We start from the raw sequence: 14,895 nt of genomic DNA on the forward strand, positions 1-14,895 counted from the left end.
AAATGATGGAGTTTGCTAGAAGAATACAGCGTGAAGACACTGAGACAACGTGCTAGACAGCGAGAGGAAGCCAAGTTAGCTCAATTCCACAATGACCTTCTACCATACTGGAGGAGCGTCCATATACAATTGAGCAGAAAGGCAGATGACACTGGATGTACAAATTATGAGAGAAACCAACCGCAAAGCAGGGCACAGTAATAAACACAAGGGGTTTTTGAGAAGAAAGTCATTTTGACCGAAAGTCACAACTTGCAGCTGTTGTCTTTTGATTAAAATGCCTCCATTTCCTTAGACAGAGCTATTCAAGATTTCTTTCTCAGACAATGATGACCTTGATCAAGCTCTCATAATAGCTAAGGTGGACTCAGCCATCAGTTGCCTGAAACCCTGGAGTTGGCTCTTGTTCCTGTGATATGTCCACTTGTGAACGCGTTCTCTCCTCTATGATAAATATGTTGACTCATAATTACTCTGGAGAAATCGCTTCTCAACATGGTCAGCTGATGCTTCCTCCACGTTAACTTCACATTATGCAATAAAAAAACTTCCTGAAATGTCCATGTCAAACTCTTCTCATCATAAAAGTGAGTTGAACAGTCACTCAAGTTATTACACCACTATTATTTCAGATAAATTTTTTACAATAAACACTAATGATTTTCCAACAAACGGCATTTTTGCTGAAAGTCAGATGTTTTCTATTCATAACATTACCCAACAACAGAGTCACCTTTTCAATATCCAATACAGTTTTGACCAGACTGACATAAAAAAGGGCAGCAATTATCTAGACCTTAACAAATGAAAACTTCTTGAATGTTTTTATCTAAAAATAAGTACTCTTAAAATTATAAAATGCTGTGTGTGTATGTGTATGTGTGTGTGTATGTGTATATATATAGTATGATTTTTGTACTTTTACAACTATAAATTCATGCCTGCTTCGTCATAACCTGCAAACTGAAGATGAGTGTGAGCTCGGCCTCACAGAGGAGAAAGCCACATTCCTTCGGAGAACAAAGCACTGGAGGCTAACTCATTAAGTGGTAATACCATACGAAGTTACATTGAACTATGCTAGTTTGCAATACCTTCTTTATATACAGTGACTGCAAATCATAAATTAGACCAGCTAAGTAAAAGTCCATCTTGAAAATGAAAAATCTCTATGAAGATTTTAATATCCTAAATCCATCCATTTTTACTGTCAATCACCCTCTGAAAAGCTCAGACAGACAAGGAAAGTTGAAGATCCTATTCTCAAGAAATTAACTAGTTTGAAGATAGGACACAAGCCTTTTTAAAAGAAAACGAAACAGAACATGCTACAGCCTTCTACTAGTACATCAGCCTTCTAAGTAGTAAGAAGTGATTATTTAGAATGGAAACCTAGGGAGAGCTTTCTAGAGTAAATGAGACAAATTCTGAGCCCTGAAAATGCACAGTGACCCAGCCTAGAAGACTGAGACATGGCTTTCAGTAAGATGTGAGTGAAAACTCTAAACAGAGTCTGCTATCTTCTACTTTCACCTTGACACATCTTTTACATTACACTTACCACCCAATGCTATAGCTAGGAAATCATCACTCATAAAACAAGAAAAGAACTGGATCAAATTAAATACTCAATGGAAATGGTTATTTCCCTGAAAAGCAGATCTTTATACTGACATCATATGATAGAAACATTTCCAAACAAAATTAGGTTGACACATGAAATTAACAATATTTGACTAATTTTAACTTGTTAAATGTCCGTTTCATGTGATTTGCCCTGAGGAGGTGCTAGTATTTGACTGATTTTAAATTGTTAAATGTCCATTCCATGTGATTTACCCTGAGGAGGTACTAATATCAAACATGTCCTGATTTTTTTCATAAGGAAAAAAAAGATTAGCCAAAATGAGGCACAGGGAAAAAAAAAAAGAAATGTGCCCAAATTATCAGTACACTATAATTATAATTATCTAAAATTGTGTGGCTCAAAGTTTTTCCCATATAAACATAAAAACGGACAACTCATTCCCTGGAAATTCTGAGAACAAAAACCAAATGGAACCTTGAAAATAAAAAATAAACTGAGGGACACACATTTTGTAGACACTGAGGATCACAACAAGATCAAGATGTCTCCTATGGAACATCAGTATCTGCTTCCACCTGGGGGCACTAAATGTATGAAAACACCACAGTGTTAGTGGAGAATCCTTTTGTTCTCGTGCAAGTGGCCCTAGGACCAAGAATAAGGCGAAAAAACTGTCTTGGAAAATAACCCATGCAAACCCTTCATTTGTTCTACAATAGTACTATAGCATAATGAAATACGAGTACCTTGTTTTTCATCTGTTAAAATGAATGATCAAATTGCCTTGATGCAACTTGACAAAAATTACTTCAGAAAGGTTCTCCTTCCTGAAAATTCCTCAGGAAAAATTTTAATTTGGACTTTTATAAGCAACTACCAAGACATCATGAATATAAAGAACCTCTCACAAAAAGTCAGCGCTATATAATGAAACTGTATCAAAGTTGGTAATTAAGCATAATTGAAGGCTGCGGTGAACATATAGGCCTTTGTTCTCTTTAATTCTGGCACTGACTGGGAATTAAAGATAAGAGCTTAAGGCATATTTTAGTCAGAGTCCAGATGTATAAGTCCCAGTGTTCTAAAAGTAATTTAAGTGAAATAAAAGAATGGCCAAAAATACTCTAGGTGCCAGCTGCGGGAAAACACCTATATTCCTAAAAAATTAAAAATAGTAGACGTTCTTATACCTAACATCTGGGTGAACCACTAAATGGTAGCAGAAAAAAGTCCATTAAAAATCAATTTGTAACATCAAACAACGTGTTACTACATGCAAAAGCAACTGGAATATTCATACTAGAAAAGGTACAGCTCAGTATCTCTACAGAATTCAATTTTATCCTATTTCTGTATAAAAGAAGAGGCAATGGAATAAAATAGACGTCATTTTACTGAAGATTATCACAGGACTAAACCGTATATGTCTGGTCAAATAACTCATTGAACTAGCACTGGATCACATAATAACATATGCAGTATTATCATAATCTTGTGCATTTCTTTTTTGGGAGATGTTAGTAGTGGGATAAAGGAATTTAACCTAGACACACACTTCATTCTTTAATGTTTCATAGACATGTGATGAAAAAGAATTAGAGATGGAATAAACAAGAATGGGACTCACAGAAGACAGGCTCCTCAAGGTAGGACCTGAAATAAATACATGATTTGGATTGGTAACCAGGAATGGTGGAACGTTGTATAATAGTATTGGGGAATGGGTAGAACAGAAGCACAGACAAAGGAAAAACAGATATGAAGACAGGGGAAAGAATTTGTCTGACACGATAAAACAGATGTTTAAAAGGCTTGTATGCAGGTGGGATCTGCAATATGACTTAGAGGATGAAGAAACTGAACTAGTGACCAGGGAAGAGAAGAGACCAGGCAGTAACCCAGAAAAAGGAGATGGAGTTAAACAGTTATGTCACAGTACCCCTGCTAATCCACTTCTCTACAGTGTTTCCCTGGCGTTTTAATGCCAAATGTCACTGTTACAGTTCCAAAAGAGTTCTCCATTTTTCTGGCTTCTGCCTATGCACAGAGTAAAGGTCACTGCACAGCAGTCAAGGTCCTTCCAGCCTGATTCCAACCTAGTTTCCCAGGATCATCCTTACATTCCCGTAATACCCCCTAATATTCTTATTGGTTACCATTTCCCAAAACAATGCACACATCTCCAGGATCTTAGTTGTTCACCTTAGACTACTCTCCCAAACCCTGTGCCCAAGGTCACTCGGCTCCAGGCAAACAAAAATAGAACACAACAAGCCCTCATCCTTTTCACAGAGGGCCTTGAGTGTGCTCTCTGCTGGCAGTGCTCTAGCTCCACGTTCCACTTAAAATGCAGCCCTTCAAAAAGGTCTTTCCTAACCACCGATCCCTACATAGCACCTCTCCCAGATACTCCCTTGAATGATACCTTATTTTATTTTCATCAGAGTCTTAAACCTAACATAATTCTCTTTTCCTTTATGTATGCATTGCCTCTCTATCCCCATGCTCGGCCTATCAACCCCAAATCTAAGGTCCATGAGAACAGAAGCTGTGTCATCTTCAAACACTACATACCACCTAAGTTTTGGGACATAATATTAACTATAATGAATGTTTTTTGAAAGAATAAATGAGTGAATAAATGAGATGCCCTTATTACCATCCCCCACAAAACACGTTAAGCAGGATTAATCATTCTCTCTCCTAAACGTTTTCACATATTATAGATAACTGTATAATAACTGATATCTTCTAAAGAAGAAGAACCATATGATATTCCTGTTTATTTAAACACCCAGGAAGAAAATACACAGAAATTTACTGGCTCAAAATTAAACAACGAACCTCAGAATAAGTGGGGAAAAAAACTTTATTTTCTATCACATATACTACTAACACTTAAAATTTCACTACTACTAACATAAGAATTTCTTTTAAAATAGTAAGTATGGTTTTTGATCAGTATAACCGAGATGCACTATAAAAAGCAGTATTTTTGATACAGCTAGCAAGAAGTACTCTGCTATAAAAGGCAAGGAATCTTCCCTTTTTTTTATTTGTTGGGGAGTACTCACTAACTGTCTGCTCAGCAAACTTTAGGAGCAAGCACTCTTCAAAATTAACAGATAATCCTGAGAAATAAAAAGCACCATTAAAGCAGTATAGAAAAGTACAGAAAATTTTCAAACAACAGGGCAAGAACAATTTTTAAGATATCTAATAATTAAGGGCTGCACAATGCTCTCAACACAGTACCCCAAAATCAAATGGCTAAAGATATCTGCACACCCAGAAAAATATTGACTTTACTTTTAAAAAATTCCTTTTGCAAAATTGCCCTTGAATTGGGAGAACTTTGATTTATGTAAGCTTGTTAAAATATATTGCTCACATAAAATGTGACTTCTCCATAAAGGAAAAAAAGATGAAAATGGAAACACAGTAGTAAATGAAATACTTTCCCTGAATTCTACCTTGATTGCTATAGATGGATCACAGTTTTGGCCCTGAGCTTCCTAGCAGTAAATATAAAGAGGAAAACAATATACACATGATTCGCTAGAACTAAAGACTAAAATGATCAATCGCTACAGAAAAACTCAACTTTTCCTGGAATAAAGACCAGAGGGAAATCACTCCCCTGGCTCTTACAAGGAAGAAGTGACCTATTTTCATACACAGCATCCTAAATACTATCTTTACAATAAAGACTTGAGATTTTTAAGGTTATTTCTTTTTTTTTTTTTTTCCTTTTTGTCTTTTACCGTGTCCGGCAACGGATCGCAACCCTCAGTGTCGCCCCCGCACCAGACTGGGACCAGCAACGGGATCGCAACCCTTGGTGTTGCTCCCGCGCCTCGCTCAGCCAGTGAGCGGGAACCGGTCTGTATGTGGGATCCGAACCCTCAGCGGGAGCGCCGCCACGCTTCCCAAGCGGCGCACTACAGCAGTGTGCCACCGGGCCGGCCCTTTAAGGTTATTTCTTAAAGTGTTCTTAAATTTAAGTCATTATCATAGTAACTAAGTGCAAAATCAGCAAAGTCAATTTTACTGGAGAAAAAAATAAAAACAATGCAGTGAAGGAAAGGCAGCTCTGTAACAATGGAAATAAATGAAGGATAAAATTGACAGTACATTAATAAGTGAATGGAAGAAATATGTATTCCAGACATCAAAATAAATCATCTGACAAATACATGGAATCCAAATATTCCATGTTGCTTTTGACTATGCAATTGATGTATAAGTATGGCTGACAATGCTCCATGAAAATTGAGGAACTCAATGAAGAGATGAGCTCAGAGAGGGCTCTCCACTCCAAGATGAGCCATGAAAATGATCTATAACTCCAATATTCTACATCATATATACCTACTTTTGTTAACTTTCACCTGGAAAATATATAAAGCAGAAGTTAGAAAATACCCATTCAGTAATAAGATATTGGTCACTAAGCAACCATAGACATCTAGATTATCAATGTAATTTAGAAATACTTCCCAAATCCTAGCAATATCATTTTTATAGCAAGTGTATACTTAGAGCTCCATAGGGTGTACCTTAATAAATCGTTGCTTTCAGACTGTACAATATAAAAACAAATTTTCTAAAAATAATAGCCATGGCTTTAGATAAACTGATGTGACTCCTATTTATCTCTCCATGTAGAAGAGCTATCTTACTATTAAATCCTACTCTTTCACAATAAAACAATGTCACATGATCTTAGGCTATTATTTATACTTAACTATCTACAAATGAAAAGATGTGAGAAAATGAAAGAAAGGGAATCCCCAGCTCATGCAAAAGCAATATTAAGTCACTAAAATATAACAACTTCCCCACTCAAAATAAGCAATCCAAGATGGAAAGAATTGGCACGTTTTTACTTCATTTTGGCCCAATAGAGTTATTTCTTATGTAATTTTTTTTTTTAAATCAGAGAGGAGCCCATAAACACCTTGTTTTTCTTAAATTGGCCATCATGAGGGAAAAAAAAAAAAGAAAAAACGATTGCTAATGTGGTTAAACAGGAAGAAATGAGAGGAGACCAGTCAGTAGTGGGTAATGGGGAGAGCCTGAAGCCAGCAAACACAAAGTGATTGAAAAGTCGTACAAAGTACACTCTAGAAAGATCCCATCAGGCACATATCACATGGAATATAATATCACAACACATCCATGACAAAAAGCTACCTATTTCATTGATAAAATAGAAACCAGTATTTACCTTACAGAAACTCAGCGTTGAGAAAACACTAAGGAAAGCTATCCTTTAATAAAAGGAAATACATGCAACAAGAACAAATCAATCAAAGGCAAGCTATTTCTTTACAATGAGCAATAAAGTGACAACTGTGACTTAGGAAGCATTAAATCATATACTACGAACAGAATCTCTTCTAATAAGAAAAATCTGAGTCTACTACACTAAATGTTATTCAGGGTTTTTGTAAAATGTATTATTTCTCTCATATGATTTCTAAACAACCCAAAGTATTCTTGGTGTGGCTTCAATAACAACTGTGCCTGCACATGTTATATATGATTTTTCCAGGAATGTGTTTTGGATGACATTTTCATGTTTCATGAAAAAGGATGAAACTTACATCCACAAATGTGAAAGGCAGGAACAACGATGATGCTTTCATACAATTTTAACATGTAAATATAAAAGGTTTTGAGAAAACAGAAAAGGGAAGGAGACAAGAGAGCCTCCGAAAGATTTACACAATGTCATTCCAATATTAGTGGCTTAAACCAAATTAGAACAAGTAGCAGAGCTGCCAGGATTTCTGTCTCACAATTAGATTAGGAGAGGAAAAGATTTTACTTAATAATAGTGAAGGTGCTGTCAGAGGAAAGAGAGGTAACCCCAAATCCCAAAGGTCTGGTAAAAGGGGAGAAGTCAGTAGAAATTTCAGGGCTCAGCTATCTGAACAGGGTCTGGGGGAAATCCCATTCAGCTTGAACAAACGTACTGACCAACCATGAGCTTTGTCAGCTGTGCTGAAAATAAGGCACTGTCTGAGAGTAAGAGCCTTCACAGATTCCTCCAAAACCGGCTTCACTGAAAAAGCACTAAGGTTGTGATCTGGATATTCATTAGCACATTTCCTTTGTTGATACAGGTATATTTCCTTCAGTTATGAAATTATTTCATGCTCCCACTTTATTACACACTCATCTAATTTAAAATCCTTTAGTGGCAAAATGGCTTTGTGAGTGTATCAGCCTTCTTGAGATGCTGCCAGTGCATGTCTTAATGGTATCCCCGACACCACAAAAGCAATGTTTATCAGATGAGAAATTCTCAGCAAATCATTTCCCCCTCCTCCTGTTTATACTGTTATTCAAAGCCCTGCTGATTTCCAGGCACTGAACTAAGAATGCCATCCATTTCCACTGTAATATGCACCTGGCTTTCACAGGTGCATATTTCTCCAATTGTGATAATTGTAGATAAGCTCATTTCATAGATTACTATTAGCAAATTCAAAGAAACATAAAGATACTTTGGCTTACATATATTACAAAGACAATGTTCATTTAAAATTAGGAAATACTTTAGAATGAATTTGCAAATTAATAAGTGTTTATTATTTTACAATGTGTTTCATTTAGAGGTTTGTATTTAAGTGTATAAGACTTCAGAAATACTGTGGTATACTACCTTAACATAAGTTAATATAAATTTAGGGACAAAAAAAGTATTTTCCTACACAAGCCATCATTTAGGTTATCATGGAGTCTCAAAGAAAATATTTGAAATTATTTCATATTCTGTTTCTAATGATAGTCATGTTGACAAAATTTATTGGTTCTCAAAGAAAATATTTGCAATTATTTCATATTCTGTTTCTAATGATAGTCATGTTGACAAAATTTATTGGTTCATCAAACTTTATAGTAAAAGTATATGAATTTACTTTTAATAAATTATCATTTTTGCATATATCAGTCAAAGCACAAGGCCTAAATACTTGCAAACAAAATGCATTATTAATTTAATTGTCACAGCCTATTTAACTAACTTCTATTACTATTTGCTATAATATGTATGTAATGCATTAAAGGAGAGAATCAAATTCAAAACATAAAAAGATAAGCTTATTATATTGTCCTGGAAAATTTAAAATATAGCAAGCTTGCAAAATTACAGCCAAGGCATTAATGTTTTAAATAGGTAAGAAAAATGTTTAACTGAATTTAGAGAACAGTTATTCCCAAACTGATGGTTCAGCATGATGATAAAGAGTTTCTTTGCTTCCTAAAGCCAGTAGAAGAAAGGGAAGGTGGTGAAATGGGAGAAAGGAGCCTTTAAGCATTTCTTGTCCAATATCATGTCCCTAAATCTGGGTCTTCTCCAGCTATGAACACCTATTGGAAAATTACATTGCTGCTGAAGTCCCGACATTCTGATTCAGTATTTCTATGTAATAAGAGAGAGTGTCATAAAACGAACATCACAAACAAGAAGTCTTCAGAATCAAAGGATTTTTAATAAGAAAAACAATTCAATCAAAGATGTTTGGTTTAGGTGAATGCTACAGCTTGAAATACTTAAAAGGTAATAATCCAGAAGATGAGTGTACTTTCCTATTTGAGATTCATTTCCTGATTTTAGAACAAAAATAGTGTCAATGTCTGAGAAAAGGTTACCATATCTCAGAGAGGAGAAAGACATTCAATCTTTCTCTGGCCTCTTTTTAGTCGTCCTTTATGTATTCAGGACTGAAATGAGTAAAATAAAGGAAAAGTGCTTGGAATGCATAAGAAAAGGTAAATGGGAAAACCAAATAGCAAACTTGTGATTTTCAAACTAATATAATATACAGGGCATACCCACTATTTTTAAGGTGTTTGATACATAAAATATATATAAAGATTAATTTTTCACTAATATAAAACAATGAGAACAAACACTTCTTCAAATTTTTTAAATTCCTAAATATAAAGCAAAATGACATATTTGAGTTCAAAACACATACTATCTATCTAAAGGTATAGCTGGGAAGTGTTTTCTTTTTACTTCTCTCATGTTTCTGTTCAAATTTATGTTGAAATTCAAATCAGTTATGAGGTATTTATTAGTTACGAGATATTGAATAAATTGTGATTGTATTTTCCTGGTTCTCAATCTTTAGATCTATAAAATTGGAAAAATGATGCACTCCTAATAACGTCATAGATGATTAATTGACATAATGCATGTGAAAACAATGGGAACATAATAATTAAAAATAGGTTTTGTTTCTTTAACTTTAACAGGTATGAAACATAACTCTGACAAGTCCCAAATTATTCTTTCAAAAATACAGAATTTTCTTAAATTTCAAGAATAATGAATCTATCACATGTTCAATGCATACATTTTGGCTGCAATTATTAAATGCAATGTTACAAACAAAAGTATGTGAAACCAAAAGTATGGGTGAAAAGAAGGCAGATACAACATCCCAATATTCTGACATGATAGTAGTCAATGCCAATACTACAATGTTAAAAAAAGATATGCCTCCAGGAGAAAGCGCAAGTTAATTTTCTCATAAACAGAGAATGTACTAGTAAGACCATTTTAAATTTTTTAAAAACGCTATTAAACATTTAAAAACATGGCTGAAGAGTCCTCAGGCTCCAGAGTTGTAGACCAAATTACATCATTATTGACATTTTAAAATAGTATTAAAAAACTACACTCTCCTGGACTGTCTGTAGAATTTTAGATACTATCTTGGAGGATATGAGGAAGCTGAAAATCTATCCCGTCTTTAAGGAAGATGACAGTGCTCACACTAGTTCTGTGTGAGGTGTACATGGTAAAGATTTATAAATTTCAGAAGTGGCCATGCTCACCTGGTAGCTGACATTGCTATATTTCAGTTCATCTAATATAATTAAGTATGTGATGAAGCTAATTATGATACAGTAGCAAGAAAAAAGAAAATCTGGCAGTTGATGACATAATAATTGTAGTGTTATTTTTCATGACATGGTAACTGTAGTATCATTTGGAGGATGACACAAGATGTATTTATCTTTTTTAATATCAGCAATGTTTAAGTATACAGTAAGAATCCAAAAGATGTTATTTTAAAACCTCTAAATAAAAATGCAGGAAAAAAAACAAAAAAAGTTCTGTTTTTATTTATTTGTTTAAGCACATGCTAATGCACTTACAGAAGTCAATTTACTCCAATTTAACTCTTTAATATTTCAAGGTTGTTTCACAAATTCATTGTCCCTGAAATCCTTTCAAATATTTTTTTTTCTTGGCAGCTGCCTGGTAAGGGGGTCTGAACCCTTGACCTTAGTGTTATAAAACCACACTCTAACCAACTGAGCTAACCAGTCAGCCCCTTTCAAATATTTCTAGACTGAAACTGTTAAAATTAAAATGATATTAAATTTTTGTGGAAGTATGACATAAAATACGATATTCAACAACAAAGCAGCATAAATACAAAACATGTCGAACTGACTTGTAAAAAATTCTGAAAGTCATCTTGTTAAACAAAGCATTCTGAAAATGTAATTATTTTTGTTAAATAAAAAAAAAGTAGATAGAAATTACCTTTCTTTTGGGGTGCCAACTCCATGCTTGCCTAGTAGATGAGTATTTAAGTGCTTCTTCATTACAAAAGCAACCCTAAAAAATAAATAAAAGTAATTATATAACTAAAACTTGACAATCTGCTAGAAATTTGTACAGAAAGTATTTAAGAAGAATGGGCATTTATATATGAATATAACATGAAAATGCATATTACAAATGGCTCTCTTGCTAAACAAAAAGAGTACATACAGATCAAATATACAGTAATACTCAGACTGCATCTACATTGACTGGTTCATTTTCTTAGTTGAGTATACTAACAGTGACCAAAAGATCCAAACAATGATTATAGTTCTTTAGTCATTATTTTCACTGCCAGTTAGTCAGAAAGATAAACCAACACTTCAATAAAACATTCACTGTCCCTTGCTGATCTCACACTTTAGTCATGTAATGAGTTTGAGAAAATGTCATTTTATTAAATATTTAAAGGACTATACACGAGAAAATGAATAGCATGGTAGAAATTTAAAAAGAGGTTTTTTAAAATATATAAATTTTTACTGTGTCTGTAGCACACAAAGAAATTGTACTGAAGTGCCAAGAAGATACCCATAACTAAAATAAACAAAAAGTATTACCTGACATCCTATCTTATTTTATACACAAATCAGCTTACTTAATTTAATTCCGTTGACATAAATATAAAATGGACAGGAATCAGCGGACAGGACATGGAGCACCATTCTTCCACTGAACACATTACAACATCAATATAATTATAATTATTTCATGTGATTACTTAAAACAATTTAGATCTCATTCAGAAGCATCAACTAAAATGGCTCTCTTAATAAGTGGGAAAAAAATTTACTATTGTAACTTTCAGTATAAAAGGGCTTGCAAACATTTTTGTTAATTATGTATTACAGCTGTCCTTCATAAAGTTAATTACTAATAGCTGAAAGGCAATAGAATCTATTTGCATATGTACATGAAAGGCATGACACATGCAAAAATATGATTTTAATTAGCATTCTAAGATATAAAGGGCTACAAATCAAATTGGCATGTTATATGATTCTTAACATTAAACACTGAATTCACCTAGACATGTTTGCACAAAGGGGCAACATAAGACTGTAAAGTATTGTAACCTCATGGAAGAGACTTGTGACAAAAGCCAAAAACACAACAATTTCTAAAACTGTGAATGTTTCTTTTCTTTTCTTTTCATGTCTGGTCTATTCTGTTTATAATATTAAGGAACCTCAATTTTACGGACAAAATATTACACTTGGATTTTTTTAAATGACTGTGACGTCACTATTCAAATAATGCACTTTTATACAAAGAAAGTAACATTCTTTTTTTTATATATTAGGTACTAACAACTATGGACAATATGCTCTTTACAGCTATCAATAACTAATCACACCATTAATCACTAAAATGGAAAGATAATTATCACATAAAGGATCAAACTATGTTAATATTAAATCCCGAGCAAAAGATAACAGTATAAGATATTCTATATTTGCTTTTTCTTGATTAGAACAAAATAAATAACATTTCTCATTTCCTTACAAAAGAATACAGTAATAACAACACACCATTTAAGTCACAACTTCCCTACTGTCCTCCATTTTCCTATAATTAAAAAAACATAAAGCTAATAGCAGAGAGCAAAGGTTAAAAACCCAAAGTTGCAAAGCACAGCTTATTTACATGACCAAGTATAATTTACGAGATCTTAATTTAGAAACCACAGTGCAGCTTTTAATAGAAAAAAATTTTATTAATTAAAGTGTTTAAGTTTTAGGAATTGAAGCAAAAATATTACATGGCACAGGGGAACAAACTAGAGTACAAAGGGAGGGAAAGCTTTTTACCCAATATAACACTATCATCTACTGAACATCTCTAAAGTTCGATATTTAGAGAAATATTTTTTTATTGCTAAAGGAAAAAAATGGGTACAAAGGGAGGGAAAGCTTTTTACCCAATATAACACTATCATCTACTGAACATCTCTAAAGCTCGATATTTAGAGAAATATATTTTTATTGCTAAAGGAAAAAAATGGGAAGAGTTTACAATACTATATAAGAGCTCAATTATGTTCACATGGAAAAGATTCATCCAAAATTTGACTTGAAATAAGTAGCATTCTTTAAATTTGGCTTAAAGCACAAGTAGTATAAAAGTTTTAATACTGTCTTTTGTTAAAAAATATTAAGTCAAGCATGACTAACATAAAATTACCAGCCTATATGGACATAGTATTGCCAGCAATATGGGATTATTGAATGTAGCCTATCCTTCACACTGCCATTGTAATACTATTGTTTAAACGACACTGAGGGTTGCGATCCGTTGCCGGACACGAAAAAAGAGACAAAAAGGAAAAAAAAAAAAACATTTTAAACATTTTTAAAAACATTTATAACCTAGATACTACCAGAAATAAAATAAAAATAATCTCAAATCAAAAAAGCTATCCATGAACGAGTATTGAATTTTATCAAATGCTTTTTCAGAAACTATAGAGATGATCATATGGTCCCTGTGTTTGATTTTATTGATATGGTGTATCACATTTATTGATTTGCATAAGTTGATCCAACCTTGCATTGCTGGGATGAATCCCACTTGATCATGGTGTATAATTTTGTATATATGTTGCTGTATCCTGTTAGCAGTATTTTACTGAGGATTTTTGCGTCCATATTCATCAAGGATATTGGCCTGTAGTTGTTTTTTGTTGTTGTATTTTTACCTGGTTTTGGTATCAGGGTGACGTTTGCTTCATAGAATGAGTTTGGGAGATTTGCCATGGTTTCAATCTTTTGGAATAGTTTGTAGAGAATTGGTGTCAATTCCTCTTTGAATATTTGGTAGAATTCTGCTGTGAATCCATCTGGTCCTGGGCTTTTCTGTGTTGGGAGCCTTCTGATAACAGCGTCAATCACTTTTATTGTTATTGGTCTGCTCAGATTTTCAGTACCTTCTTGACTCAGTTTTGGTAGTTTGTGTGTATCCAGAAATTTATCCATTTTCTCCAGATTTTCAAATTTGTTGGCATATAGTTGTTTATGGTACTCTCTAATGATTCCTTGTTTTCAGAGGTAACAGCTGTAATATCACCTTTTTCATTTCTAATTCTTGTTATTTGGGTCTTCTCTCTACTTTTTTTAGTTAGCCGTGCTAATGGTTTGTCAATTTTATTTATCTTTTCAAAAAACCAACTTTTTGATTCACTGATCTTTTGTATTGTTTTTTGGGTTTCATTTCTATGATAAAGACTCTCTACAAGTTAGGTATGGATGGGAAGTATTTCAACATAATTAAAGCCATATATGATAAACTCACTGCCAATATCATCCTGAATGGGGAAAAGCTGAAAGCTGTTCCCTTAAGAACAGGAACTGGACAAGGATGCCCACTCTCATCACTCCTATTCAACATAGTGTTGAAAGTTCTAGCCAGAGCAATCAGAGAAGATAAGGAAATAAAGGGCATCCAGATTGGAAAAGATGAAATCAAATTGTCCCTGTTTGCAGATGACATGATCCTTTATGTTGAACAGCCTAAAGCCTCTACAAAAAAACTCTTTGAGTTGATAAATGATTTCAGCAAAGTTGCAGGATACAAAATCAACACACAAAAATCAGTAGCATTTCTAGTCTCAAATAGTGAACTTGCAGAAAGAGAAATCAAGAAAGCCTGCCCATTTACAATAGCCACCAAA

At 33.7% G+C, this 14,895-nt stretch overlaps 1 protein-coding gene across 1 annotated transcript in view; it reads right to left on the reverse strand.

The window, feature by feature from the left end:
* LOC103589677 (zinc finger protein 407-like) overlaps positions 1-14,895 on the reverse strand; it is a 344,176-nt gene that overhangs the window by 281,978 nt on the left and 47,303 nt on the right. Inside the window, exon 4 of the mRNA XM_008571718.1 lies at positions 11,163-11,237. Coding sequence (XP_008569940.1) covers positions 11,163-11,237 — 75 coding nt within the window. The remainder of the gene's footprint in view (positions 1-11,162; positions 11,238-14,895) is intronic.

Source organism: Galeopterus variegatus, unplaced genomic scaffold (assembly GCF_000696425.1).
Source record: "Galeopterus variegatus unplaced genomic scaffold, G_variegatus-3.0.2 Scaffold712, whole genome shotgun sequence".
NCBI classification, from domain to species: domain Eukaryota; kingdom Metazoa; phylum Chordata; class Mammalia; order Dermoptera; family Cynocephalidae; genus Galeopterus; species Galeopterus variegatus.